The 13,869-nt window shown below is 46.4% G+C and overlaps 1 protein-coding gene across 1 annotated transcript in view; it reads right to left on the minus strand.

Moving 5' to 3' along the window:
• LOC108313593 (acid-sensing ion channel 2) overlaps nucleotides 1-13,869 on the minus strand; it is a 278,841-nt gene that overhangs the window by 79,275 nt on the left and 185,697 nt on the right. The window contains exon 2 of the mRNA XM_017542021.2: nucleotides 12,409-12,559. Coding sequence (XP_017397510.1) covers nucleotides 12,409-12,559 — 151 coding nt within the window. The remainder of the gene's footprint in view (nucleotides 1-12,408; nucleotides 12,560-13,869) is intronic.

The raw sequence follows: 13,869 nt of genomic DNA on the forward strand, positions 1-13,869 counted from the left end.
TTTTAGTAGAGAGAGGGTTTCTCCATGTTGGCTGGGCTGGTCTCAAACTCTTGACCTCAGATGATCCACACGCCTCGGCCTCCCAAAGTGCTGGGATTACAGGCGTGAGCCACTGCGCTTAGCCACTTACTGCATTTTAAAATGAGTTAATCTGTTAAATGACTAGAACTGCCCTGTCTACATCATAGGAGTGTATGAATATCGGAGGACGGAATACACTGTATAAGGAAAATAATGCACTGTATAAGGAAAGCACCTTGTACACTGTGGGGTGATGTGGCCATGTCCGGGAACGAGATGGTTAATGTTAGTTCTTAGTTATGCAACTGAGAAATGTGGCTACACTTTCATTTCTGCTAAACAGAGTATTTGCAAAACATATATTTGTGAAAGCATTGTGTGTGGAGTTGGGGCTAGTCTCATTACCAAAAGATTTATCTCAAGGATTCTTTAAATAATGAGTTTTCCTAGTGCATTCAGGCTCAGAGATTACAAATTACTTGATAAGAAGGCTGAAGATTCTGGGTGGGTAACTGATGTTCAGGAGTTTATCACCCTTGAAAAGCCATCAGAAAATGTCTCAAATTGTAGGGAAAGTTGGTGGGTGATTAAGATTCTACTTGTAAAAATTCTGTTTACACACACTGATGCTGGAAGTTAGGTACAGCCAGATTGCTGAATGGATTATGTATATAGATCGTGATGTGATTATAGAATTCAAAATCATCCAAAGCATTACTGGATTCATGGCAACCTTTTGTTATACGATATTCTTTCAATGAAATAAAAAAGCACCAGAGCTTTCATGTGGGGTAATTTCTGAGAAATATTTTGATGTTAAGAAGACATCCTCATTCTTCCAAATGGTGGGAACAGTGGTCTGGATCAGAGCTTCTTATACTTGGGTGTGCACATGAATCTCCCTGAGGATGTTGTTGCAACGTAGACTTGGGAGTGGGGGTGGGGGCAGAGATTCTGCATGTCTAAGAAGCTCCCAGGTGATGCTGATGCTGCTGGTCAGGGGATTACACTTTAACAGGACTCCCAAGAGAACATCCACACTTTTGCAGAACGCACAGGCCCCTGGTGATCTGGCCTCCACCTATCTCTCTAGCCCCAGGTCTCATCCTTAGATGCAGATGCTCTTGCACACTCTAGGCTGTTCTTGGTCTCTGCTCCTCCTTCCTCTCCCTCTGCTTGGGACCTCAGCTCTCCCAGCTCTCCAGGTCCTCAAATTTTCCTCTAACTCCCACACACTGCCCAGCAACCTGGCAAACAGGCCTGAGACTAAAACCAAAGGTCAACTTCTCTCCAAAGCCTCCCTTTAGATACTCTTGTCTTCCCTTCTGGAACCGAGTATTCCCTCCTAGGTTCTCAATCTATCCTCTCTCCATCACAGCATTTGGTGACAATTGTTGACATGTTCCCCAACCAGACTGCTCCTTAGACACTTTATACGAAAGCTGTTGGGTGAATGAATTTCTGTCTACCATCTAAGAAGAGCCCTTCAGATATTCCCTAGATTATAAACTCTTCAAAAATCTGGACTGGTCCCTTCATCTGTAGCACTGAGGTGCCTGGCACACAGTAGGTGTGCAGTTGAGATTCACTAAATTGGGGACATGAGATCTGAGGGTGGGGCTGTCTCATCTGCTTCCTAGCTGTTCTCCTTGGACCCTTGTGCTGGCTGGGAGCTTTAACTAGATCACGTGGATTTTCTGCATCACACTTAACATGTACATTATGCACATCTTCCCAGAATGAAAACTGGCTGTTTCCGGCTGCTGAACAGATACCTGCCTCCAGTGGTGTTTCTGATTTATGGCATCATTTCTGCAGAGTCCTCGGACACCTGCGGATACCCTGTATCCAGCACAGGCCTACTCTGAGAGTAAGCCTAGCATCTCAGCCAGCTGCTGCAGGTCCCTGTGGCCTGGACACTCAGGATTCAGGCCAGAGCCTGCTCCTCTCATCCTGGGGAAGTCCTTAGGACCTGGCACCATGACAAGAGGTTTTCCCGGGAGCAGAGATGTCGAAGAAACCATAGCAACCATCACCACCCACGTTTGTTCTGCCCCATTTGTAAAGGGGGATGAGAAACGTGCTACCCGTGGTAGCTGCTCAGGCCTTCCAGCTATGCTAAAAATTTATGATGATTTTAAATTTAATTATTATTTTTATCAAAGAAATATATGTACATAATTTAAAAAGCAAGTGGTGTTGTAAGGCTTCTAATGAAAACCAGCAGTTTCCTGCTCCACCTCTTCCTACCCCTGAGTCCTGCTTCTCAGAAGCAACAACTCCCAGCTGTTTTAGCTGTTTCTTCTGGTGTTTACTTTCATATTTCCATGCATGTCAACTGCTGGAGAGTTACTTCTTGGTTTTAAAAAAATTGTAGCTACTGTCTACTGAATTCCTAGCAAGTAGGAATCATCTGCAATCATATTATGTTATCTGCGTGATTCCTACCTAATCACAGAAGATGGGAGGATGCAGGCTTCTCAGATGATGTGTTCCATGACGCTTCCTTTCCTTTTGCCCTCCAAATATAATGATATGATATTTTGGTTAAATTGGTACCCAGCTTTTACACAACCATGACTCTGTAAATATTGTACACAGCCTAGCCTTGCAGTATACGATGTTATTTTTATCTCTTTCTTGTGAAACAAATATTCCGTTTTGTTTTACCTTGCCTTTTCCTTGTTGGTTTGTTTGGCTTGCTAGTACCCATCACTAGAAACCCCAGACTCTATGGTAGAGTGCCACAGAGTAAAATGCCTCAGGACAGCCAGCCAAACCCACAAGGGCCATCCCTTGTGGAGCCAACCTCTTCCTGCTCCAGTTTGGATGGGTTGCTCTCTAGGTCTCCCACTCCACTGTCACCCCGATTCTTCTCTTCATCCTCATCAGGAAATTCTCTTAGCCCAGATCTTTGTTTCTGGAATTTTATGCAATTTTGGACTGACTTTCTCATTCCCCAATAACTTCCTGAAAACGTCTACCTGGGAGACACATTTCTTGGGAAACCAAATTCTACCCTCACACTTCATTTATAGTTTCCTGGGTATAGAAAATTACTGCTGGCTGTTTAGAAAAGAAAGCTTCCCCTCCAGAAATTGGAAAGCATTTTGCCATTGTCACTCACTTTGGTTGCTTCTGTTGAGGAGTCCTAGGCCGTTAAAAGGTATGTGAATTTTTTTCAGATCCCAGGTATGTGAATTCCAGATCCCAGGTATGTGAATTTTTTTTTCTACCCAGAAACTTTAAAGATTTTTTTTCTTTATTTCTGTTAGCCCGAATTTCACCAGGATGTGTCTTGGTCTTTTTTTTTTTTTCTGCTATTGCAGACAGGACTCCTGAACTCTTTCCATCTGGGCAATCACATACTTCAGTTGAGCATTTTTGTTATATTAGTCCTTTGATAATATCCTCTTCTCCATTCTCTTGGTTTTATTACTCTAGAACTCCTAGTAACAGGATGCTCTAGAATAGCTTCCTGGATGGACCCTCTGATTTTCATATTTTTCTTTCACTTTCTACCTGTTTGTCTTATTATTTTACCTTTTTGGGAGATGTCCTCAGTTCCAATCCTTCTATGGATTAAAAAAGTTTGCAATCATATTTTAAATTTAATTTCTTCCTCTCTGAATGTTTCTTTTTAATAACATCCTGAGCTTGTGGTTATGGATGCAGGATCATCTCTTATCTCTCTTGAGAATTTTAATTAACATGTTTTGATGTTTTCTCCTGCTTCCTTCATTTATTTTTTATTTATCAAACGCTTCTATAGTGTCTAATATTATCTAGACACTTTTCTAAGCACTTCATAAATGTTAATGCACTTCAATCCTCCCAATAACCCTATAAATGTGGATAATATTATTTTCATTTTAGAAGTAACACAGGTCACACAGCTGGTAAGTGTCACAGCTGGGATTTGAACCCAGACAGCCTGGCCCTATATCTTGTGCTGTTAGCCATTGTCTCTATTTCCTCAATGTTTCTTTGTGGTTTGATTTGGGTTCCTTGCCTTCTAGTGGCTTCCCTCAAATACCTGGCTCTTTGGCAGTTCATTCAGGAGTAAAAGGCCCCTAAAGGCTGTATTGCCTTTCCTTGTGTTGAGGGGCACACATCAAGGGACTTCATTCTAGGGTGACCTAACTCAATCTTTTAAGGATTCCTCACTGTTGTTGTCTGTGGGTCTTTTCTCTTGAGCTTGCCAGTTTCTCCAGGAAAGGGATCCCCTCAAATTTCTGCTCAGGTATGGGTAGGGTAAGTTAGTCTGGCTGAAGGTCTAACTACTCAGTAAATAGACTTTCCCTCACCTCCTCGTTTTTCTGTATAGCACCTCACCTATGCCCTCAGCTGTACCTGATCTCCCCAGGCCCAGAGCCTGTGGCTGCTTCTGGCCATGGAAGGATGCCTGGGGGGCCTAACAGTTCTTTTACAGACTTTCAGCTCCTCCTCCTCCTAGTTTTACCCCCACCTCTCAAATCTGTCTTCAGCAGTATCTTATGCATCCAATTCTCAATCCTTTCTAGGGGTTCTCAGACGACATCTATTGGCTTTTGCTGGCTTCCCCAGTGCAGGCCCTCAGTTCTCAGGCTCGTCTAATCTGCCAAGTCAGTTGCCACTCATTCATCTGCTTTACATCTTCCAAAAATTAGCTGGCATCCGCTTAGTGTTGTCTTTTCTCCCATCCTCTTTGTCCTATGGGTTTATGCTTACATATATTAAAAAATACCTTTGATTGCCATTTAGGTGGGGTCTAGGAAGGGGGCCTCATATAAACACATATGTTCAACCTACCATGTTTAATCAGAAGTCTAAATGTTGGCTTCCCTGCAGCTCTGGCACACTGCGGAAATGAGCTTCTTTCACCATCCCAAGAAAAGGGAAAAGGGTGCTTAGGGTTGGTCTCTGGGATGGACACAGCTATGGAGCCAACCAGCACTTTTTTTTTTCCCAATGACATCTGCCCTCCCATGCAGTGGTTTTCAAATGGGGCATCCTCAGGGGTGTCTCAGGGTTGATCACGGGGAGCAAAGGAAAAAGCAAACAGAGTTTTCCATCTCCAGTGGAACCAGAGCCAGGCTGCTTTTGTCTGTTTTCTACGTGGACTCTGCTAAAGCTTTCATTCAGTATAATGGCTCTGCTTTTGAAGAGGAAAAGAGGAAAAAATAGACAAGGAGGATGGCAGCAGACATCATTATATGCCATTCTCTCTCCAGAGATGCTGCCTAAACCTCTTTCCCTGTGCTATCTTCATGGCAGTGTTTTAATGACCACATTGTGAACACTAAGGGAATTTAGTGGAGGGAACATCCCTTTTGGGTTTGGACATGGGTTTTAAACTTGGTTCAACTGCTTAACTAGGTATGTGCCATTGGGAAGCTTACAACCTCCCTGGGCTCTGTGTCCTCATCCTGCAACGAAGATGATAACACCTTGGTAGCAGAGGATTGGGATGGTTCATGGCAGAGAGTGGCTACTCATTAATGTGGGCTTCTCCCTCACCCTGGCCCTGACAGTGTTCACAATTTCAGCACCGTTTTTTCCTCTCAACAAATAGATACTGCCCTGATACTTATCTGTGAGCCAGACAGTCCCAAGTCTCTGACTTCCTGGGACTTGTGTTTAGTGGAAGGGGCAGACAGTAAAAAACAAATAGGGAAATGAAAGAGATATGGTTTGTCTTTGTCCCCACCAAATCTCATCTTGAACTGTAGCTCCCATAATCCTCATGTGTCATGGAAGGTAATTGAATCATGGGGGTGGGTTTTCCTGTGCTGTTCTTGTGATAGTGAATAAGTCTCATGAGATCTGTTGGTTTTATAAAGGGCAGTTTCCCTGAACATGCTGTCTTGCCTGCACCATGTAAGATGTGCCTTTGCCCCTCCTTTGCCTTCTGCCATGATTGCGGATTGTGAGGCCTCCCCAGCCATGTGGAACTGTGAGTCCATTAATCTTCTTTTTCCTTACAAATTACCCAGTCTTGGGTATTTCTTCATAGCAGTATGAAAATGGATTAATACAGTAAATTGGTACTGGTAAAGTGGGGTACTGCTATAAAGATACTTGAAAATATAGAAGCCACTTTGGAACTGGGTAAGAGGCAGAAGTTGGACAAGTTTGGAGGGCTCAAAAGAAGACAGGAAAATGTGGGAAACTGTGGAACTTCCTAGAGACTTGAAGGGCTCAGAAGACAGGAAGATGTGGGAAAGTTTGGAAATTCCTAGAGACTTGTTGAATGGCTTTGACCAAAATGCTGATAGTGATATGGACAATGAAGTCCAGGCTGAGGAGGTCTCAGACGCAGATGAGGAACTCGTTGAAAAACTGGAGTAAAGCTCATTCTTGCTGTGCTTTAGCAAAGAGGCCGGAGGCATTTTGTCCCGCCCTAGAGATCTATGGAACTTCGAACTTGAGAGAGATGGTTTAGGGTATCTGGTGGGAGAGATTTCTAAGCAGCGAAGCTTCCAAGGATAAGGGATGAAGAGTAGGGGTAAGGGTGGCAATTTTGAACAGGGCAATCTGGGGAGACCTCATTGAGAAGGCAACATCTGAGTGAAGAATTGATGCAGGGAGGGAGTGAGGCATGTGGATATGTCAGCGAGGAGAATTCTCATAGAGGCTAATAGCAAATGCAGATGCCTCAAAGTGAGGGTGTTCCTGGAATGTTCAAGAAGCAGCAGAGAAGCCTGTGCGACTAGAGCCAGGTTGACAAGGCGAGGAGAGGGCAGTAGGAGGCGAGGAGGCTGGAGGGATGATGGTGTCCAAATCTTTACCCCAGAACAGCATAGCTTTAAAAAAATAATACCTTTGCTCAAAAGCATATTTGATGTATTATCATGTTAACACTAATAGACACTAGGATTTGGAGAAATCAAAGCAGATTATATTTGATAAAAAAGTGTATTTCATTGGAGTGTATGAAGGATAGAAGGAGATGAGAAAGGCAGTGTCGTATTTGTGGTCTTACTGACACTGGAAACTACCCTTTTAGAATTTGTTAGAAAACTCCCTGTACACGGATTCCAGTCTCCTCAGATGTAACCCACCCTCAACTCTCACCCTCACCCCCACCTCATGCAGTGTGGCCATCCACAGAGCTGTCTGCCTAGCAGTTCTCTTGGGAGCACCTTCCCCAACCACCATCCGCTCAACTTCCTTAGGTCTATTACAGGGTCCTCAGGTGAACTAATACCCCTGCCTACTGCTGATTGGTCCAGGGGCAGGTAACTGACTGGAGCTGAGCCAATGATTCCCTTCCTGTGTGTGTGTGTGTGTGTGTGTGTGTGGTTTTTTTTTTTCCTAAACAGGACATCAGTAAGAGTCAAAACAATCTCTTGCTGGGGGCAGGATCTGTAAAATATAAAACTCAGGATCTGTTGGGAGCCATGTGTGAAAAAATATGTGTGTGGGAAAAATAAGTCTGTTTCTAGTGAGAGAATGAAAGGGATTCAGAGAGAGGAGGAGTGAGAGATCTGAAGGTTTAGGAGCCTCGGGTTCCCCTCCTTCCCGATGCTGCACCCCTGGCCCTCCTGCTGGCTGGTTGTTGAAGCTTGCCTTGGATTCTGAGAATAATACAATTTCCTTTATGCCTAAGCTTGTTTGATTCAGGTTTCTCGTGTGCAACCTAGATAACCCACTGCCTATTCCTTTTATCTTTGAAGTTACTTAGAGCTATCTACACAGAATTTCATTTTTAACAACCTCCCCTTCTGCCTTCAATTTAATTTCCATTAGAAAACCCTGGCCATGAAATCTGTTCTTCTACAGTCTAGGACAGCTTTTTCAAAAGTATATTTTGTGAGCTCTTCCATGAAGAAGGAGATTTCCATGGTCAAAGGCCTTTGGGAAATAAATGCTGCATGCACTATTCCTGTCTTAGAGATTCATGATGTATTATATTAAAGAATTCCTGCAATGAATAAATGTGTTTAATGTTTTCAAACCAGAATTCCCTAGAGTCCTTTTGGGCCCTGGGTCCTTTTTGTTCATATAACATGTTATATCCAAAACTCTTGAGGTTCCATAGTGCTCATTTTGGGACATACTCTCTAGGACCACATGCAACTAACCCCCTTACTTTAAAATGGCATATTACCAGGGTGCTCCCCATGAAGATGCATAACCAAGGTGAGCACCCTGGTGTGGGGCATTGTCAGCCTGGAGGAAGGGACATTTTTGATAATTTTCATAGAGCCACTGTCTACTCACTAAGCATGAACCCATAGAGCTGGGTCTACTCAAAGAGGGTGCCTTTTGTGAACTTACTCCCTGGCACCCTCTGTGTCTATGGTGGTCAATACCATCACCACCTCCCCAAAAGGTCCTTCCTGTTAGTGAGAATTATCCCCAGAAGAGTGGTTCCCTCACTGCTTCCTAACACTGCTGAGAGGTGAAGCCATCCACAAGGCAAGGCAAAAGTGTTCCAGAGGCTCTTCTTTGAGCAGAATGGGTGCTCCAGATGTTGAGATGCTGCAAAGCCCTGTCTCAGGTGTGGGATATTTGGAATAGCCTCTGCTCCTGGAGTTCTTTTTGACTGTCTTCCCACCTGCTGGTGGGCACGATCACCCTCTCACTGCTTACAGTTTGCAGAGAACTCTCATTTGAGCCCTTCAGCCATCCTGTAAAGCCAATGGGCTTTATTTGTCTCTATTTTACAGATGAGGAAACAGGCTCATTCACTTGGCCTTAGTCACACAGTTAGGAAAGGAAGTCCTGGGCTGTGGTCTTGGGTCTGCATGACCTTGTCATGCCATCTTCTCTGTCTTCCTATACTGCCTCCATCATCAAAGTGCCTGGGCACATCAAACTGCCACAGGCACATTTCAATTCCTTTCCTCTCCATCATCACCCAAATACCTCCTGGACTCCTAGGCCTGGCCTCCTTCCTCTGGGGTTGAGAGGTGGGAATGTTAAGGAAGTGAGATGGCATCTGTGGGGCCATATGGTTCGGCAGGTCAGGAAGGCTGCCTCCTAATGACTGTGTCCATTATCCTCGGGATCAATGACCAAGCAGCCATGTGTCTGCGCCTCCTCAGGTAGCTTCACAGATAAGCATCTCTCACCTACCAGAGCCCACCTCTTGTCCTTTAACAGATTTCTTGACTTCTCTCCCACCCACATGGGACTCACCGCCCACTGGGCCAGGAAATAAGCAGCTTTGAGGTGACCAGCATCTCCAAGAGGTACGAAGAAAGGTACGATGGAGGGAGCTCTGATGCATGAATACAAGGGCCCGCCTAGGGGGTCTGGGGGAAGTGACCAAACCTCAGCCTCCTTTTCTGGAAAATGAGGACAAGGAGTTCTGCCTGACACACAAGGTCATGGTGAGGGGCAAGCCAGGAATATGGAATATTATGACCCCAGGAATATAGGAGGTGGCTGCAAAAGCCAAAATCCACGAAGTCAACAGTTATCAGAAGCTGTTTTCCAATATACTGACTGCTCTCCAATATGGTGGCCACTAGCCCTCTGTGGCTCTCTAACTTAAATGAATAAAAATGAAATGATATTAAAAATTCAATTCCTCTGCAAAGGCGTAAAAATGATACAATGCACTTTGGGGATGTGGAGAAAAGGGTGGGTGTGGGATGAGGGATAAAAGATGACACATTGGGTACAGCGTTCACTGCTTGGGTGAAGGGTGCCACAAAATCTCGGCAATCACCACTAAAGAGCTTGCCCGTGTAAGCAAACACCACCTGTTCCTCAAAAACCCATTGAAATAAGGAAATTCAACTCCTCACTCTCCTAGCCACCTTACAAATACTCAATTGCCACAAGGGGCTAGTGGCTAATGTATTGGACGGGGCAGACAGACATTTTCATTAGCCCAGAAAGGTCTATAGGATGGCACCGATCGGATTTTTCTCTAACCTGTTTCTTCTGCCCCATCCATCGCCCTGCCCCTGCTTCAAACCCATTCTTCACACAGCCTTCTTCCCCAGCTTCCCAGCCTCAAAGGAAATTGTCTCACTGAGTGTACTGGTCCATCTCCCAGGGATAACTCAAACTCTCAGCAGGAATGAGGCTGGAGTTCTCTTGCAGAACCTGTGTGCACATGTGGTGTCCCCAGTGAGATTATATGATCCTGAAAGTATGGTCTTTGTCTCCTATCTCCTGCACTGCTGATGATGACCTGCTCAGTGTTAGCATGTGACAAGTCCTTAATCAAGATTATGAATTTTTTTCCTGAATTGGTATAGCTCATCGTCCAGTCAGGTTGACTGAGGGTCCAAAAGCTTGGGTCAGAACAGTCTTGGTTCAGCTATGAACTCACTGCACAATTTCAAAGACATCACTGCTTCAAGCCAGGCCTCAGGGGAAGAGAAGGTTGGCCTGGAATAGATGATCTCAGAGGTTCTTTCCTTCTCACTGTCTGTGGCTTTGGGAGGCAGAATACAGACTTCTTGGGTAGCCTTGTAGCCTGTAGCCAGTGCTCAGACCAAGAGCATATCCCACAGAGAACTGCACTTTTTGAGGATGCCTGTGACGGGGGCCTGGCACCGAAAGTGTGTGTGTGCGTGTGCATGTGTGCATGCGTGCGTGTGTATGTGTGCATGCGTGCGTGTGTGTACATGTGCTTTTGCTCCTGAATCAAGATAACAGGCTGGGAAACCTACTATTACCATGAAAGGACATAACTAACTTCTGTTTAGGCTTTGAGTGTGGGGTCTCCATGACTCATTTCATTTCCTTACTTCTCTCTTCTTCCACACATGGTTAGATGATCAAATATGTTCTGGTGTTTGCAAGAAAGGCCTCCCTTTGGGGACTAAGACTATGCCCTGGACCCAGGGTTGTCTATAGGCCTCCACAGTCTCAGGCCTGGGCTGGCCTCAGGATGCCCTGGAAATGTAGGCCCTGTCCACCAGCCCTCAGAGATGCCAGAAATCAGCAAGGGCACAAACCTTCATCCCTCTTCATCTGGAGGGGCATTGAATACACAGGCTCAACAAAGCATCTCCTCAGCGAGTGGCTAATGGGGCTTGGGGTGAGCTGCCAGATGGCACTGGGGCAGTGACATGTGTGTGGCCAGTTTATCTTTCAGTTGGAGGAGGAGAGGACTGGCTGTGATGGGAGTTAAATGGCTACACTCTTCCCTGCATCAGGGTGTTCCTGAGAGAGGGGCAGGGGGAGAGAGCCTGGAGTCTACAGTCAGTCATGCTGGGTTGGAAGCCCTCGCTGCCTCAGCAGCCTGGTAAGCCTGGGTATGGTGAGTGCCAGACTCTGGAGTCCAAAGTCAATGGGCTCAAAGCACAGGGGTGGTAAGAGGTGGGGGCTGGGCTGCTTGGCCTCCACCCCTTCCTCAGCCCCAGGCTGAGGGCTCAGGACCTCCCTCCTGCTGGAGTTTTCTCTCCCCTCCTGCTCCCCTTCAGGCTGCTCCTCACGCTCCCCTCTTGAGCCACCTCTGGAATCCTTCCTGTTATGCCCTGAACACAGTGTTAATCTTACTTTGTGTCTCCGTTCAATCCACGGTTCCCACTCTTGGACACCTCTTTACCTTCTCTTCCTGGTGAAATTCTAGAGGCTGCTGACACTCCTTGGCTTGTGGCTGCATCACTCTGGTCTTTGCCTCTGTCATCACACTGCCTTCTCCTCTGTCTGACCTTCCTGAGCCCCTCTTATAAAGACTTTTGTAATTACATTAGGCCCATCTGGATGACCCAAGACCATCTCAAGACCCTGCTCAGATGCCCTTGGTGCTTTCCCTGACCCTGTATCCTGTGATTGTGTCTACTCCTCTGGGCTGTGATCAAGGACTTGATCTTTTTCACCATAATATCCTTACTTGAGTGCAAAGCCTGAGGTAGCATACATGGTTAAGGAATAGTTTGCTGAAGAAATCAATGCATAAATGAATGCATGAAATAAGCTTTAGGGTCTATACACATGGGTGCCCCAGGGGCTCATACGGGCACGGTGCCAAGTCCCTGAGCCCATGTCCTTTGGTATTCCAACACTTCGCAGCCCCTCCAGCTTCCCCCAGTGGGCAGCAGGCTGCTTTCCCTTCAGATCTCCTAACTGAATCGGGATATTCAGCATGACTGAGAGGAAGAGGCTGTTCCATCCTTCCCTCCTCTCCTGAAATCAATCCGCTCACCTGCCCAACCACACCTGCTACTTCAAACCTTCCCCCATGCCTTCCCGCCCCCTACCTACCTTCCCTCTCCAATATTCCCATCGCCTATCCCTCTCCCACAGGGTGAAATATGAGAAAACCAGGGCATCCCAGCCTAAGCCAGGGACATTTTTATGATTTACCAGCATGTCACCAGCCCCTTGCTGGAGAGCAGTCCCTCACCGGCTGGGCCAAGACAGCCCACCAGCCTTTCAGAGTCAGGCCTGCAACCTTCCACCATCACCCAGTGCCCGTCCCTGTGCCCAGCTCACCTGTCTCTCCCCAGATGGGCAGGTACTCATCCTGCTGAATGTCCAGCATGATCTCCAGCCCGTTGCCTGTCCCCCCCTTGACTGTGGTGAGCAGAGGTTTGCCATCCTCTCCTGAGTTAAACATGTAACACTTCCCATATTTTGTAAACACCTGAAGGAGAGAAGAGAGAGAGAGAGAAGCACATGGGTAACTTCAGATGGGGGTCCAGAGATTGGCGAGACCCCAGAAATCTGACAGCAGGTCAGAGTCCCCACAGCCCGTCACCATTACCCCTCTTGGGGACCAGTGATTTTTTTTTTTTACCCTGGCCATGCACCTGACTTTTACCAAGTGAAATTCTGGCATCAAAGAGCAAATCTGGATAACCTTTGGGGCTTGTTGTAGTAGGATTTTGTCTCTTCTTCCTCTGAGCACTACACCTGGGAAGTCCTATTCACTTCCAGGCATTAAATATCATCGGTAAACTCCTGACCCTTCAATCCACACCTCCAATGCTGAGCTCCCTTCTGGCCTCCAGACACACTGGTCTCACTCATTGTTTTATAAGCATACCTTCGAGGTATGCTTCCAGCAAACCCTGGGCACTCAGCTTGTCCAGAAGGAACCGAACTTCCTCCTTAGCTTCCTCATCCCACTGGACAATTCTCTCACACTTCTGTCCCAGGGAACAGCACCGCCATCTGCCAAGGGGCTCAAGCCAGGCACTCAGAGTTTCTGCCCACTCTTCTTATTCCTTACCCTGAGGACCAATCAGCCAGCAGAGCCTATCAGTAATCTCTCTATATCTGTCTGGAATTTAGCCTTTTGTCTTCTTTACTGCTGGAATTTAGGACCCAAGCATTTTTGCCTGAATCACTCTGGTTTCCTGGCTGGACTTCAGGATTCCAGATGACCTTCTCCAGCCCATCCTCTAAGGTGACTGTGGGTCACTTTCAAATGCAAACCCTATCATATTAATCCTGTGCTGAAAATCCATCAGGGCCCCCAATGCTCTTTAGGCTAGACTTCAGACCTGCATGCCCAGTCTTCTGCCATGCCCTCCACCTATTCCTTCTCCTTCCACTCTGCTGCTTCCTGCCCAAGTCCAGCAGCATCCACTGGAAGGTAGACTCCAGGGGCTCAGGGACTACGTCTGCTTGCTCATGATGTATCTATGGCTAGCAGCTAGCATAGTGCCTGGTACATGGGGTGCTCAAGAAACATAGGTTGAATGAATGAATGAGTGAGTGGGTGAGTGGGTAGAGCCAGACCAAACAACTTGCAACAGCCCCGGGTCATATGCTGCTGTTTCACACCAGTTGTGGCTTTCCACTTGCTGCTTCTGCCATCAGTAACTCCTCTTACTTCCCTCTCTGCCTGGACAACCTCTAGCTGGACTCTAAGACCAGATCAATGCATTTCCTTCTCCAGTAAGCCTTCCTGAGACCCTGGACCAAGTTGGATTACTCGCTTCCCTTGCT

Source organism: Cebus imitator, unplaced genomic scaffold, assembly GCF_001604975.1.
Source record: "Cebus imitator isolate Cc_AM_T3 unplaced genomic scaffold, Cebus_imitator-1.0 Scaffold140, whole genome shotgun sequence".
Lineage (NCBI taxonomy): Eukaryota > Metazoa > Chordata > Mammalia > Primates > Cebidae > Cebus > Cebus imitator.